Here is a 15147-nt window from a genome sequence, read left to right on the forward strand (position 1 = left end):
TTTTCTGTCTAAAAAAGAGAAAAGACCCAGTTAAGAGCTCTTCATACTGGTCACGCCAATCTGCTGATAGGCTCTGCACCTGAGGGGGTGGATAACCTAAGAAAGCAATTGAACTCAGTGCACATGGGGTGATGCGTATACGCATGTCCACTTGTCACTCCCGGAGAGGAATTACGTCTGTGGAGAACCACACATGACCTACCTGTGTGCAGGTGTACTGTTCTAATCATTTCCTCACCCAGTCTGGAGAATATACTGATGGTGAGGAATCTGTGGTTAGATAGGGTATCCACCAGAAAGGTCATATCCAAAGGGTAAGTAATTTATTCGTCTGGAGACTCACACAAATATCTTCCTGGTGCATGGTGTCTGCCTGCTGCAAGCATACACCAACATTATCAGCTACAGTCACTCTAACTGTTATTATCCTGTGACTTTATTTACATGGTAGTAGGTCCTTACATTAGCAGCCATGGCTCATGGCCTCATCCTTAATTTGGAGAAAAGTCAGTGACATTAGTTTTGGTGCATGAAACTTGTTTTGTTCATCGAATGATGTGGTATTTCAACAGTGCAAGATGAGCAGTGCCCCAGTCAAATTGGTGAGCGCCATCCAAGCAGTACTTCCAAGAGCTTCTATTTTCCAGCCAGTGAAGGCCTTCCGGTTTTTGAAGGCTAGAGTGCCTTTTTGCTTCAGGAGTCCCCTTTTCCTCAGGGAGCTGACAGCATAAATGATCACAAAACAAAGCCTGCTCACCCAGACTCAACCAAAGCCATAAAGTCCAAGTGATATCCAGGTAGGCTACACGTCCTCTTCAACACCATCTCAAGAGCTTCACACCGCTCAAAGCTTTACATCCATTACCAGCGCATGGCCCAGATAACCAAAGTTGCTTAGGTACTTTTGTGGCTTAAGAATAGCTGTGCTCCAGCGCTGCCAGAGCCCATACCATACAGATTGCCCCTGCCTCAGTCACCAGCATCCCAAGAACCTTTAAAGGAGGTAGAAAGGCACTTATCTCTACTAGCAAACAAGCTGACCTTCCTTCTTGTGAAGGTAGAGAGGGATATGCTTCTTTCTACTTCTCTGTAAGGAACAAGGAAGGGGACGTACTATATGTTGGACCTTTACAATCTATTGTAATCACTCCCCTGCACAGTTGCTAAATGCGATCTCTCGCTCAGGTGTTGACAGCTGTCAAATGGAGGCAGTGCATACTAGATCTTCAGGATGTTTACTTTCATGTAGCAGTCCTGAACGAAAAAAAGGATGTTTTAGAAATCCAGAACAGACCGAGAGGGTTCCCATGTTAGTGTGTAGAGTCAATGTTTGTAGAGTGGTCACAGAGAAATTGGACAAGTAGGATATTGTTGGTTATTCTTTGTTAAAGTCACCAGAGTTTTGAGAGGGTATGGCAATTTCAAAATGAAATCGAAGAGGCTACCGATGTTTTCTGGTGAGCAATAAGTTGCCACAATATGAACATTTACTGATTCTATAACAGTAATGAGTGATATTTGAAGGGTGAGTTAAGGTAGGCTAATATTAAATTGTATGCTGTTTGATTGTGATTTATTATGGAGAATAATACCTACTCCCTCAACCTTTTGAATGTTGTTGGTTATGTGGGGCACATTTGGTGTGAAAGGCCTCCACTTTTGCCATACTATTTGACCTGATCCTTGTCTTGGCGATGAATCTGAAGTGCCTAGGGTAAGGTGAGTGTCAAAGTGATCAGTAATTCTGATGGATACATCTGCCAGTGGATTCCTCACCTTGTGAATATCCCCCTGCGTCAGCAACATTCGGAAATTCTTTTTGAAGGTTTGCGCCGACGTGGACGATGTCACAGAAGCACGGCATCGCACGCTGCTCCGCTGACGTCACCGACTCCATAGTAGGCCCACGTCGGCGTGATGACATCAGTTCCCTTTTTTCCACGTCGTCGACGCTAACGGTTTTCGAGGGATCCTCTGTAGCTGTTTAGTAACTTTGTTACTGTTTGTTTCTATTAGTGGCTTCTTGCTTCTTTGTCTTCTGTCGAGCTATACACGAAGAAGACCGGATTCAAGCCGTGCGGAGAATGTGGGAAGATGATGTCGATCACGGACCCGAATGAGGATTGCATTTGGTGCCTGAGTTCGGACCATGATGTTCAAGGGTACTCTTCCTGCAAGAAGATGAGCCAAAAGGCCCTTTGTGAAAGAGAGGTGAAGCTTCTGGTTGTCAAGTTGAAAGGTAAGAAAAAAAAGATGTCTTCGAGGTCGAGGAGGAGGTTGAAGTCTCGCACGGCGTCGCCTTAGAAGTCATCTTCGGGGCATGCTTCGAGATCAGCAAAAAAGAAGCACAAGAAGAAAAAGCACGGATCTCGACATCACTCTGGGAAGGATTCAGATTCGAGACCGAAGTCGCCAAGTAGGAGACTCCGTAAAGAGATATCCCCTTCTCCAGTTGTGGATCCGGTAGGTGAGGTTTCGCCTGTGGAGTCTCCGGAGCATTCACCGGCTCCGGTGTCGAATCCCTCTCCGGCGCCGTCTTGATCTCCTGTTCGAGAGGAAGAAGAGGCTCCCTTGCCTGAGGGTTCGACGACTCCGGCTCACCAACCCGAAGAAGAGGAGACTAATCCGGTGCCTCCTCGAGGGCAACCTGTGGGTCCATACCCACCTTTTCCAGGCCCAGGTCAAGACCCTACACAGTGTTTAAACGCAATGTATGGTGTCTATTCTAGAGTTATGTACCCCTCTAGAGCACCGGCAGGTTCCATGGGTCCTTTGGCTTACAACCTGGTAGTCTCCCGGTCTTATGCTCCAGCTCAGTTTATGCCATTTATGCCGGCGCCAACTCCGCCTTGGCATTTCTCAGCACCGCCGAGGTCTTCGACGCCGTAACCTTCGTCACCGGCGCTGGCCCGACCTCGAGGGCATCGACCTGTGCTTCCGGATCCGATCTCGACGCCGGCTCCGGCTCCATCAGAGTCGATCGCGGATCCGCTGACGCCGCTCTTGAAGGAGAGGTCGAGACGTGAGGCTCAGGGTCTTCTCGAAGAACAGAGGTACAGAGAGGCTGAGGTCGAAGAAGGTGAACTGCAGGAGGATGATTACTTTGAGTACCTGAGGGAGGCTAGCGGATTGGAACTATCTCCAGACTGGGAGCTATCCTCTGTCTCAGATGCCCCTTCAAAGGACGTTGCACCATATCATGTGGTCATTAAAAAGGCTGCAGAACTTTTGAATTTGTCTGCCTACTGCTGAGTTCAATTCTAATTTGTTTTCAGAAGTCCTCCATTCCCTGTCTTCTGTTGTGGAACCTATGCTTCCTTTCATTGAGGCTTTGACGGAACCTATTTTGGAAGTATGGAATAGACCTCTCGCAGCTCCTGCTGTTGCTAAAGTTGTTGCAAGGAGATACAGCGTGGCTCCTGGTGACCCAGACGTTTTATCATCGCACCCTTTGCCGGAGAGCTTAGTAATACAGGCAGCCTGTTCAAAGAAAAACGTGGGGGCTTTCCCTCAGGTGCCTTGGGACAAAGAGTCGAAAAAGCAGGATCAAACGGCGAGTATGGTTCTTAAGTTAACTAATGCCACATGTCTCTTGGGGAGGTACATACATGCCTTGATGGACTGACACACAAGCTGCTGCTCATCAAGTCATACAAAGTGGACTAGACACTGCTGACTGCAGAGAGTTATGGGAACTTCAAATGCCACCAGAAGGGCAGCCTGGTTGAAGTCTTCTGAGTTCTCTGCGGACGTCCAAGCTGCTTTGTTAGATCTTCCCTTTGATGGCTCAGGTCTTTTTGGGAAAAAAGTTGATGCAGCTTTGGAGAGATTTAAAGACAGCAGGGCTACAGCTAGGTCTTTGGGACAACAGTCCAGAGGAACTGTGAACAAAAGATATAGGGGTTTTCGAAGGTCCTCCTTTCGTCCCTATAAACAGCCTCAACAACAGCAGCAACAGCAAAATCCATTGTATAAGTCATACAGGGGTAGACAAAAAGATCGTCCTCGGGGACGTCAAACCTCCTCCTCTTCCCTCCCCCCTCCAACATCGGCAAAGCAGCCCTAGATCCGCCATTCCGGATCATGCAGGTCTTGTAGGGGGTCGGCTTACCTATTTTTTACGGGATTGGGAATTGGTCACATCAGACCTTTGGGTTCTCAATCTCGTGGAGAATGGGTATGCACTTCCCTTTCGGGAATTCCCTCCGAATTACCCTCCTTGTCAAGGGTTTTGCTCAGAGGACCACCTGTTACTCCTGCAGGAGGAAGTCCTGGCGTTGTTAAGAAAGGGTGCGATAGAGGTGGTTCCGGAGCAGGAAAGGGGTCAGGGATGCTACTCCTGGTATTTCCTGATCCCCAAGAAGGATGGCAGACTTCGTCCAATCCTGGATCTCAGGGTCTTGAACCTTTTTCTGAAGCAGGAGAAGTTCAAGATGCTCACTCTTGCGCAGGTTCTTCAAGCGCTGCTGGAAGAAGACTGGATGGTATCGATCGACTTGCAGGATGCATATTTTCACATCCCTATCCTGAAGTCGCACAGGAAGTATCTCCGTTTCACTGTGGGTTCGCAACATTACCAGTTTGCGGTTCTCCCGCTTGGTCTTACTACTGCCCTCGAGTCTTCACCAAGGTGTTGGCGGTGGTGGCAGCCCATCTCAGAAGGTCGGGAATACCAGTATTCCCATATCTGGATGACTGGCTGATCAAAGCAGAGTCGTCAGAGAAGGTGCTCCACCAGCTGCAAGTTACAACTCAGTTGTTGTACAGGTTGGGTTTCTCGATAAACGTGCCCAAATCTCACCTGGTGCCCTCTCAGCGCAACCGGTTCATAGGTGCTGTACTGGACACAACTGTATGTTGAGCTTTCCCTCCTCCTCAAAGGATTCTCGACATACTGGGAATGATTCCTTTATTTTACAACGGAGCGGTCGTTCCAGTCCTGAAGGTCCTTCGTCTGCTCGGTCTGATGGCTTCCTGCATTCTGTTGGTCAACCATGCACGCTGGCACATAAGGGCACTCCAGGGGTGCCTCCGCAGGCAGTGGTATCAGCACAACGGAGATCTCAGGGAGTAGATCAGGATCTCCAGAGAAACTGCAGCGGATCTGTCTTGGTGGAGCGTGGAGGGCAATCTGTCTCAAGGAAAATCCTTCCATCTGCCTCCATCGGTGGCCACAGTGATAACGGATGCATCCACACTAGGGTGGGGTGCTCATCTGGGGGATCTGGAGATCAAGGGTCTTTGGTCTCCACAGGATAGGTTGCTTCACATCAACCTTCTAGAGCTGCGGGCGATTCGTTTGGCACTCAAGGCCTTCCTCCCTTCCCTTCGCGGTCAGTCAGTTCAAGTCATGACGGACAACACTACCGCGATGTGGTATGTCACCAAGCAGGGAGGAGTGGGGTTGCAGTGTCTCTGCAGAGAGGCTCTGCGTCTCTGGTCCTGGGTTCAGGAACATCAGATTTGTCTGATGGCAAATCATCTGGACGGAGTGCTGAACGTACGTGTAGACAGTCTCAGTCTGCAGTTCGAAACCGACCACGAGTGGAGGCTTCATCTAGAGGTAGTACATCATGTCTCTCAGACGTGGAGGACTCCTCAGGTGGACCTGTTCGCCACTCACGAGAACACTCACTGCCCGTCATTCTGCAGTCTCCAGTATCCGATGCAGGGAGCGTTGGGGGATGCGTTTCAGTTGAGTTGGGACTTAAGTCTCCTTTACGCGTTTCCTCCCATGCCCTTGATTCCTCAGGTTCTGAGGAAGATTCGCCAAGACCGCGCCCAAGTCATTTTGATCGCCCCGGATTGGCCAAGAAGGGTGTGGTACACAGATCTTCTCCACCTCTCCTCGTGCCTGCTGCTCCGTCTCCCTCTCAGGGCAGACCTCCTCTCTCAGATGGAGAGGCAGGTTCTACACCCCCACCTCCAGACCTTACACCTTCATGCCTGGAGATTGAACGGGGCAACCTGAATTCCTTTTCTCTCCCACATGATGTGGTGGATGTCATCTTATCGGCCAGGCGTGACTCCACCAAGTCTATCTACTCTTATAGGTGTTCTAAATTTGCTGCTTGGTGTGGAGAGAAGTCTGTCGATCCTTTGGGGGCTCGTTTATCTGACATACTTCAGTTTGCGCTTTCTTAGGCTCAGCAAGGGTTTGCTGTAGCTACAGTCAAAGGTTATCTATCTGCATTATTCGCATGTCTCTGTTTGCCGGATCAGCCGTCTTTATTTAAATCTCCTGTTGTTTTGAGGTTTCTAAAAGGCCTTACAAATAAATTTCCTCCTACTCCCTTTATTGTACCTCAATGGGACTGGAATCTTGTGCTCACTTTCTTGATGGGTTCACCTTTTGAACCTTTGCACCAGTGTCCCTTGAGACTGTTGTCTTTTAAAACGGTCTTCCTGATTGCAATTACCTCGACAAGGAGGGTAAGTGAGCTTCAAGCTCTTAGTTCAAAGCCCCCATTCTTGACCATTCATGCTGAACGAATGGTACTCAGGACCATGGCTGCTTTTCTGCCTAAGGTGGTAACTCCTTTCCATCTAGGGCAGTCCATTACCCTCCCTACCGTCTATCCTCCCCCTCATCCTTCCAAGGAGGAGGAGAGACTTCACCGCTTGGACCCGAAGAGGGCGGTGAGCTTCTACCTGGACAGAACCAGAGAGTTCAGAGTGGATGACCAGCTCTTTGTGGATTTTGTTGGAGCCAGAAGAGGCAAGGCGGTGCACAAGCGCACTTTGGCGAGATGGATTGTCTTGTGTATCAAGATATGTTACTCTCTGCCGGGTAAGGAACCTCCTGAAGTTTAAGAGCTCATTCCACTAGAGCAAGGTCTGCTACATCTGCTTTGTCTAGGGGTATACCTGTAGAGGACATTTGTAGAGCTGCGACTTGGGCGTTTCCCTCCACACTTACGCGAAGCATTACCTCTTGGATTCCGAAGTGAGGAGGGACGGACACTTTGCGCGTTCTGTCCTCCAGGATTTTCTGGTATAGGAGAGTGGACACCCTCCTCCGGGAGTGGGGACTGCTGTGCGACTCTATTCACAAGTTGAGGAATCCACTGGCAGATATATCCATCAGAAGAACAAGTTACTTAACTTTGGTAACTCTTTTTCTGGTGGATACAGTTTCTGCCTGTGGATTCCTCACTGACCCACCTGCCTCCCCGTTGTCCACTCTTCTATACCCGATTTACTGTAATGATAATATTTTATTGTCAAAGGAAATGTGTTATTATAATTGCTTTCCTGCATTGGCTACGCACTGTGTTATTTTGATTATTTGGTACTATGTACATTGTGTGTATATCTACTGTTGTTGATCCTTCCGTGTGCCTCAAAGGCACGGAAAAAAGGGCGGAACTGATGTCATCACGCCGACGTGTGCCTATTATGGAGTCTGTGACGTCAGCGGAGCCGCACACGATGCCGTGCTTCTGTGACGTCGTCGGCGCGAAGCTACAAAAAGAATTTCCGAATGTTGCTGACGGACGGGGATATTCACAAGGTGAGGAATCCACAGGCAGATACTGTATCCACCAGAAAAAGCGTTACCGACGGTAAGTAACTTGTTCTTTAGATAGTTCTGTTGTTGCATATGGCTAAAAAAAAAATGGAGTCTCGGTTTATAGTGCTAATACTTGTATTTTCGTTTTGTGTTTAAACGAGGTGGAAACCCCAGATGATATCAACAGTCAGACACTTATAGTGGCAGTTTTTGGCCAAAGAGATTGACATTCTCTAGTTTCATCTGCTGCTAGGTAAACAGCCATACTGCATTGGAGTTAAATTCAATGCAAAGGTCCACAATCGTTATCTGCAACTCATCTATTTGTGTACTGGAACCAGCTGCTGCATGATCATCCTAACCCATCTATCCTTGGTCCAAACTTTCGCATAGAAGGCACATGCTTCCAGCTTCTTGGTAGGAAAAGTTCTTTCCACCTACACCATCTGTAGTTAGAGGGTCTCCTCTATCGTTTGAGTGTATAGGTGTGGACATGCAGTGGAAAAATCTTTCACTGACTTGTAGAAGAAAGAAGATTTCCTAACCAGGGTGAAGATCCTAGTTGTCAGTGGCTCACAAAGACAACACCACAGACCTCTTTTACTTCATGAAGTTGGTTGTCAGACTCCCTACAGTTGCGCCAGATGACAGTTGGAGCAGTTGGTTGCATTAAGGCATGTTCCTTCTACTCCACATTGTACAGGTTAAAACCAGAGCAAAGTAGTCTGACCAGTTGTGTCTAGTTACATGGTTGTCAAGGTCACCAGGAACCTCTCATCCTCATCCTAGAGACTTGGGATTTCCCATTCTTAGATGCTTTTGCAGTTCATTGGAACTCCAATTGTGATGGTTTGCTTTTTAGTTTGGCAGGGTAGCCTGATGGTGACTGGATGCCATGGGTCCTTCAGATTATCAGGGTGCTCTGTTATACTGGAGGCTTCACCCTGGCCTTGTCATGTTTGGCACTCCGGCCTAGCCAGCTTCTGCTTAGTGACCATGTTCACCTTCCTGGAGCAGAGACAGTATCTCCAAACGAAGCCTGGGTGCTACCAGCACTGAACTTGAAAGTATGTTTCTTAATTATTCAACATTTCAGTCTCAGAAGGCTAGCCCTAAAACAGAAATGAGTTTTACTTTTTAGGTGAATTCCAGCTGAAACTAGTCTATTAACATGGTAAAGTGGCCCAGAAACTCTAGAAGCGTGTGATGGTGCAGGAAAACATACTGGGTTAGTCATTAGATGTCCTCAGTACTTTCTTTCTTTACCCCATTTAATTTTCTAGGGAGTCTTTCAGTAGATGACCTCTTTTCCAAAGTCCCCTCAAAGCGCATTCATCAGACCTAATGACACAAGGTAACACAAAAGGGAAAGTTCCACTTACATTTTTTAGGTTTTGAGTACCAAGTCAAAGTCATTCAGTTATATTATTTTTTCAGATGTAACTTCTGTCACTTTTTTCCCACCTTAGCTGAAAATTAGCGCTTGACAGAGGTAATCTTTTCTGTCTTGTTGTTCTTGGACATGTTATAAATATGAGGGCACTCACTATACTGGCTTCATGAAATTCAAATGTTACTTTACTTTTGTGGAGCTGCCATGCTTGATAAACAAAATACACCATACTCATTTTTAAATGTCAACAGTATGCCATCTGATCTTTTTATGAATATGTATGATGTTATGCCACTGTATCCATTGTAAATGAGTCCATAATTATGAAAAATATTTAGCGAATAGCGGTCCGTATGAGAAGTGTGCACTTTTCTTAGGACATACATCTCAGTATTGTTAATCCTTTTATTAGCATTGAAGCTGTAACCTGATTTCCCTGGATCACTTACAAGCCTCATCAGGCCCGCAGAAAAGCTTGGACTCCAGTCCAATGTATTTCGCCTGCCATTATGTAATATTTAACCTGTGAGATGAGACACAGGTTAAGGAAACCCAACTAGTTTATAACATGAACTCTTTTTCTTTTAGAAAACGCTACTTCTTTGAAACGGTTCACTTCACAAATAAGTGTTCTTTGTGAGGAGATGTTAAGACCCAACCATTTCTTGTCTAAAATGCCTTTACCTGCACACTTTTATTGAACATTTGAAGTCCTCAGAAATCTCTTTCAATTGACTTTTCTGTGGTTTTCTTCATAGGTTTTGGTCACCTTACCAAACAACTTATGAAATTGGCTGGAGGCCGTGTGGTGCTGGCACTCGAGGGAGGTCACGATTTGACAGCCATCTGTGATGCATCTGAAGCCTGTGTATCTGCCCTACTTGGTCTAGAGGTAAAAATGTAGAAAGCAAAGCACATATCCTACTCTTCTTACTTAAGTTATACTTTACCACTGTTGCTATTGCCTCTGCACTGCATTTCACCTCAGATGTGCCAGTTACATTTCAGACATCATCTAGGATGCATTTAATTTTCTCTAGAGCTCCAACAATACACAACAGTCTCCCACTTCAGTCAGAGCCTCAGTATTATATATGGTAGAACGTTCCCCTACTGTTTACTATAATGATACTGCAAGTCACGGAGGCATTCCGTAACCATATAGAGGAATGAGGTTGAAGGTCAGGTTCCTTAAAGTCCTCGAAGTCCAATATGACATGCATTATCCTTTTAAAGTACTGTAGAGGGTATTTTATATCTCATAATATATATTATCACTCCATCTCTTTTCCCACAAACCACTGAAATCCTAAGTGTGTTGTTTCTTCATATGAAAGAGATAGTATGGTTGCAGACATGAAGAATAAAAGCGGAATCTGCAGTGTGAAACTAAACCCACCTTAAAGCAGTTAGTAATTAGTAGCAAAAAGATATTATAATCACTTTAGTGCAAGTTATATAAAAAAAATGCTGTAGTCTAGAATGTGTAGAAACATGCAGAGAAATTCTGTCTCTCCTGTAATAGTGTGAAAAAATAAAGATGTTTGCATAAATGTCCTTTCTCCTGATCATTGTTCATTTTATAACAACACATTAGAAGAAGGAAAAGTCTGTATTTGTTTTCATTATTTAAACTGCAGCTGTGAATATTATCTGTGACTTGCTTTTCACCTTGGCGGATTCCTTCAGGTTTTATTAAGTCGCAGCTCAACTGTAATATCGTATTTTAGTTGAGCAGTTACATCATTTCATTATTTCAGATGAAAGAAGCTTCACATCTGAACTTTAATATGGAAATTCAAGATTGATTCTTATATAAGAATTGCAGGCACCTCTGTATTATGTTATTCTTTCAGAGTTCCTGTAGAGGTCTGTGATGAACAGTGCTCCCTCAGAGGTCCAATAGCAGACAATGCTGCTTCCAGGGCTCTAGTATCAAAAGTGCCCAAGCAGTGCTACTGTACCACATACAGAAAACCAAAACAACCATATTGCAGGATCCCACCAGAGTTCAATGTTGCTCCATCCAGTGTTCCAACATTGCACGCACCTCTATTGCACAGCTTACCACAGGCACACTAGTTTCTGGGCTTTTGTAGCTAGTGTTTGCCTTTTATCATCTTCTTTGTTAGGCACAGTTAATTACAGAGCATCTTTCAGTTTATACAGGTTTGAAGTGACTAGTTATACTACCACATCCAGCCTCCAACATAAAACACTGATGGTTTGTTACTTATTGCAGCTGGATCCTATTGATCCATCGGTCCTACACCAGAAGCCTAATGTCAATGCTGTGGCCACGCTGGAGAAGGTCATTGAAATCCAGAGTAAGTAGTTGCCAAATCTTTATGAATTTCTGCGTAACGCTTATGTAATGATTACATTACTTCAATTACGCTGTTGTTTCAAGAGGGGAGCCAGATGGGGCCCGTGCCTCAGCTGTATTTGGTGCCATTGTTCAAGTAGCTGGGCTAGACTTACTGTTTCAGCAGGATACCATTACAAAGGCAGTCAGTCCCTAGGCTGCCTGGATTAAAGACACTTTTAGTTTATGTCCATGTGTCCTCTGTTAGCCTAGTAGATAGGTACTCTGTGACCAGGATAAAAAAAGCCCCCTAGATATCCTTGTGTTGGCAAGATTCGGTCTAGAGTTACTGAGCTAAACTGTGTCATATGTCAGTAAACTATATGAACAGGGGTGCCCGTATGGTGGTTAGGTAGACTGAGTGTTTTTGTCAACAAAATGACTGATGTACACCTGATTTACCAGCTAGTTTGTTTCGCAGTGGGCATGTATTATAGTGACCTCCTAGTCTTAAGTATACTTTAGAACTACTTTGATTTATGAAGTTCAGTGACTGAGTTTATTAGCTTTTTTGAGCAAGATTTGCTCTTTGTGTCTGCAGAAAAATATGGATACTTCCTGAAGATCCACTCATGACGCCTTGTTGATAGTAAGGTAACAGAAATACCTGAAAGAGACAGTTAGTTATAAATTCCTTCCCTTAGAATTACCCCCAGTCGTCAGACTGGATCCAGAGAATTTTTTCTTAGCAGTACCCATTGCGTTGGTAGACTCTGCGTCTGGCGTCTTGGTCGCCGGCATGACATTACGGTGCCTACTTAGAGACCACCCCTGCGCGCTGACGTCAGTTCTTTCTTTTCCCACGCCAGCCTAGCGTAGATCGGGAGAGAGCTACCTCTTTAATCACTTTTTGACAAAACTTTTTTTGACATTTGGTCGACTTCTTTAAGAGTCTTTGACTTCTAGTGTGCGAGGGATGTCCCTTTGTCGGACTGGCTCCATGCCTTGCAAGGCCTGCTACAGGCTGATGTTGGTGATGGACCCGCACCTCGTGGGCCTTTGGTGTCTGCAGCGCGACCAAAACCCGAAGTCGTGGTCCGACTGCTGGGCCAAGAAGCCAGAGTCTTTGCAGTTGCGGTCCCGAAAGCTCTTGTGGGCCCGGTGGTCGGCTGTGCGTCTCACCCGGTCTTGTTCGAGAGGGAGTTCTTCAGACCGCTCGCAGAGCCCCCACACCACATCCCATTCAAAGTCTTCAAATTCCTCAGGTAAGTCTAAGCACAAGAAGAAAGCGAACACGCACTGGTGCTCTTCGCCTTCTCCCCGTTGGTCAGCTGACACAATGCTGGACCCAGAGCATTGTCACTCTAAGGCTCCATCTCCGGTGCCTCCGACAGTACCCTGTCGGAGGTTGCCAGCACTGTCTGTAGGGATGTCACCCAGATCGTGAATCTTTCTCTTTCCTCTGCAGTGGTTCCTGTTAAATGGAAGCAGGCAAAGCTTCTGCCGCTTCTGAAGAAACCAGGCCTTGATGCCACTGTTCCCGGAAACTACCGGCCCATTTCCCTTTTGCCTGCATTGGCTAAAGTTTGCGAGAAAGTAGTCTTTCGACAATTGGAAAGTTTTGTAGAGACCTCTAATGCTCTGCATCCAGCCCAATCAGGCTTTAGGGCGGCATTTAGTACGGAGACGGCACTGGTAGAGATGACGGAGTCGATTCGGGAGTGTCTGGACGGGGGCGGCAGAGCGGTCCTGATTTTATTGGATCTCTCTGCCGCCTTCGACATCGTTCCCCATGCGCTCCTCACTGCCAGGCTATCCACTATTGGCGTTGGCGGCAATGTCCTGGCCTGGTTGTCCTCATTTCTTTCGGGCAGGACACAACAGGTCTGTATGCCACCTCATGCCTCCGAGCCAAAACCACTCCTTACTGGGGTCCCACAGGGATCTACTCTTAGCCCCCTACTGTTCAATATCTACATCACCCCCCTGGTTTATCTTGCGGAACTGTTTGGGGCTAAGATTATAGGGTATGCTGATGACACGCAGCTACTCTTTACCTGGCCAGACGACCATCTGGACACTGCAACGGTCCAGCTCTGCCTATCCCCAGTTTTTCGCTGGCTAACCTTGGCCCAGTTAAAATGCAACGAGGACAAATCGGAGGTCCTCTTCTATGGCTCCTTCCCTCTCAGTTTCAAGAACTCACTGTGGCCCCCGAATATCCCCTGTCCTAAGGTGATGGGCGGCCCTGCAAAAAATCTTGGGATTTGGTTTGGGGAGGATCTAAGATTTGAGGACCATATAAAGAAATTAACCGGGACATGCTTCGCTACCCTAAGAATGCTCAGAACATTTTTTCCATTGCTTCCTAGAGAGGCCAGGGAGACTGTTGCTCGAGCACTTATTTTAGCAAGGCTGGACTATGCGAACTCCCTGTTCAGCGGCATTCCTGCTTATTTGGTCAAGCGTCTGCTGGTCATTCAGAATGCCGCTGTCCGTCTCCTTTTTAACGTTCCGAGATGGAAGAGCGTTCGGTCTCATATGTCCAGCCTCCACTGGCTCCCAGTACCTCAACGCATTCTCTTCAAAGCTCTAGTACTTTCATTCAGAGCCACTCATGACCAAGGTCCGGTCTATCTAAAGAAGAGATTCATTCTCTATGCCCCCACAAGAGTACTTAGGTCATCTTCGCTGTTTAAAATGACCCTTCCCCGGTTCAAGCGAACCAGGCTAGGTGGCCAGTCCATTGCAGTGGTAGCAGCTCGAGCCTGGAATGCTCTCTCCTTTCATCTGCGTTCCAGTCAATCTGTAGCCCAGTTCAAGAAAAATCTAAAAACCCACCTGTTTAGAAGTGTGACATAAGACGATCCTTGTATGTTCTTTTTTGTTCTTTCCCACCGCGCCAGGATACTCCCAAGTAACAGTGCGCGTTACAAAACAATTTATACATACATACATTATACATACTTCAGGGACGACTTCCCACCTCCCCCCATTTCCAGGAGCAAGGGCGTCCCCTGCTCTACTTCGTACCTTCGATGCCTGTGCCGAAGGGTCCCAGTGGAACCAGACCTGGATCCGGATCGATGCTGGTCGATCTTACGCGACCTTCCCTGGCAAAGCCGCCCCTGGTGTTGGCCGTGACCCCGGCCAACGCCGTCCCCATCGACATTGAATCCGACTCCAGAGGGTACTTTTGCTCCCCTGTTCATCCTTGGTGTTCCCTATTGCTCAGAAGGTGGTGATGAGGATTGGAAGGGGTCACTGGACCCTGTGGCAGACTAGCTTGAGTAGTTGGACTGGAAAGAAGACTTGGCGCTGCTGTCCTTGAATACCGTGTGCCTCTTGGGCCAATACTCCCATACTCTCTAAGATACGGTTACGCAAGTGCTGCCTCAGTGCCTGGAGGAGGCCCAGGCGGTTCTCTCCCAAGCAGTGGCAGATGGGAGAGACACAGCTAAATTCAAGATTCAATGTGGACTGTATACCACCAACTCACTAGGCAGAACGATTGCCATGTCTGTAGCCCTTAGGCGCTACACCTAGTTGAGGACTTCCGACTTTTCGGGTGATGTCCAGTCAACTTTGCTGGACATGCCCTTCGATGGCCGTCGCCTTTTTGGCGATAAAGCAGACTCAGTGCTCGAGCGCTTTAAGGATTCTCAGGCTACGGCCGGATCCTTGGGCCTCGCTTCCCATCCACCACAGTCTGCTTCCCCCCCCTCTTCGTGGCTCCGGAAGGGCCATCCTACCATGTCCAGCCCAGTAAAGCCACTGGTCCACGGAAGCTGCTTAGCCTCTGTGTGATCGGGGATTTGGGACCCAGCGACCTTGCAGGTTTGGGAGCCAGCGGGCAGGCCAGTACACTCTTTCCCCCCTGCAGCAGCTTCCACACCCTCCTAGTCTGACCCTTCAGGACCATTAACGGCCTGTGGG

General features: G+C 47.2%; 1 protein-coding gene across 16 annotated transcripts in view; it reads left to right on the top strand.

Annotated features, from left to right (window-relative positions):
- The window catches only part of HDAC5 (histone deacetylase 5), a 1827433-nt gene that overhangs the window by 1688196 nt on the left and 124090 nt on the right, over positions 1-15147 (top strand). For 15 of the 16 annotated variants that reach the window (XM_086923931.1, XM_086923932.1, XM_086923941.1 and 12 more), the window contains 2 exons: positions 9665-9798; positions 11149-11233. In XM_086923931.1, the coding sequence (XP_086780057.1) occupies positions 9665-9798; positions 11149-11233 (219 nt within the window). Of the gene's footprint in view, positions 1-9664; positions 9799-11148; positions 11242-15147 lie in introns of those variants that run through there. The other variant, XM_086923944.1, reaches the window with a different exon arrangement.

This window comes from Lissotriton vulgaris, chromosome 5 (genome assembly GCF_964263255.1).
Source record: "Lissotriton vulgaris chromosome 5, aLisVul1.2, whole genome shotgun sequence".
In the NCBI taxonomy this organism is placed as follows: domain Eukaryota; kingdom Metazoa; phylum Chordata; class Amphibia; order Caudata; family Salamandridae; genus Lissotriton; species Lissotriton vulgaris.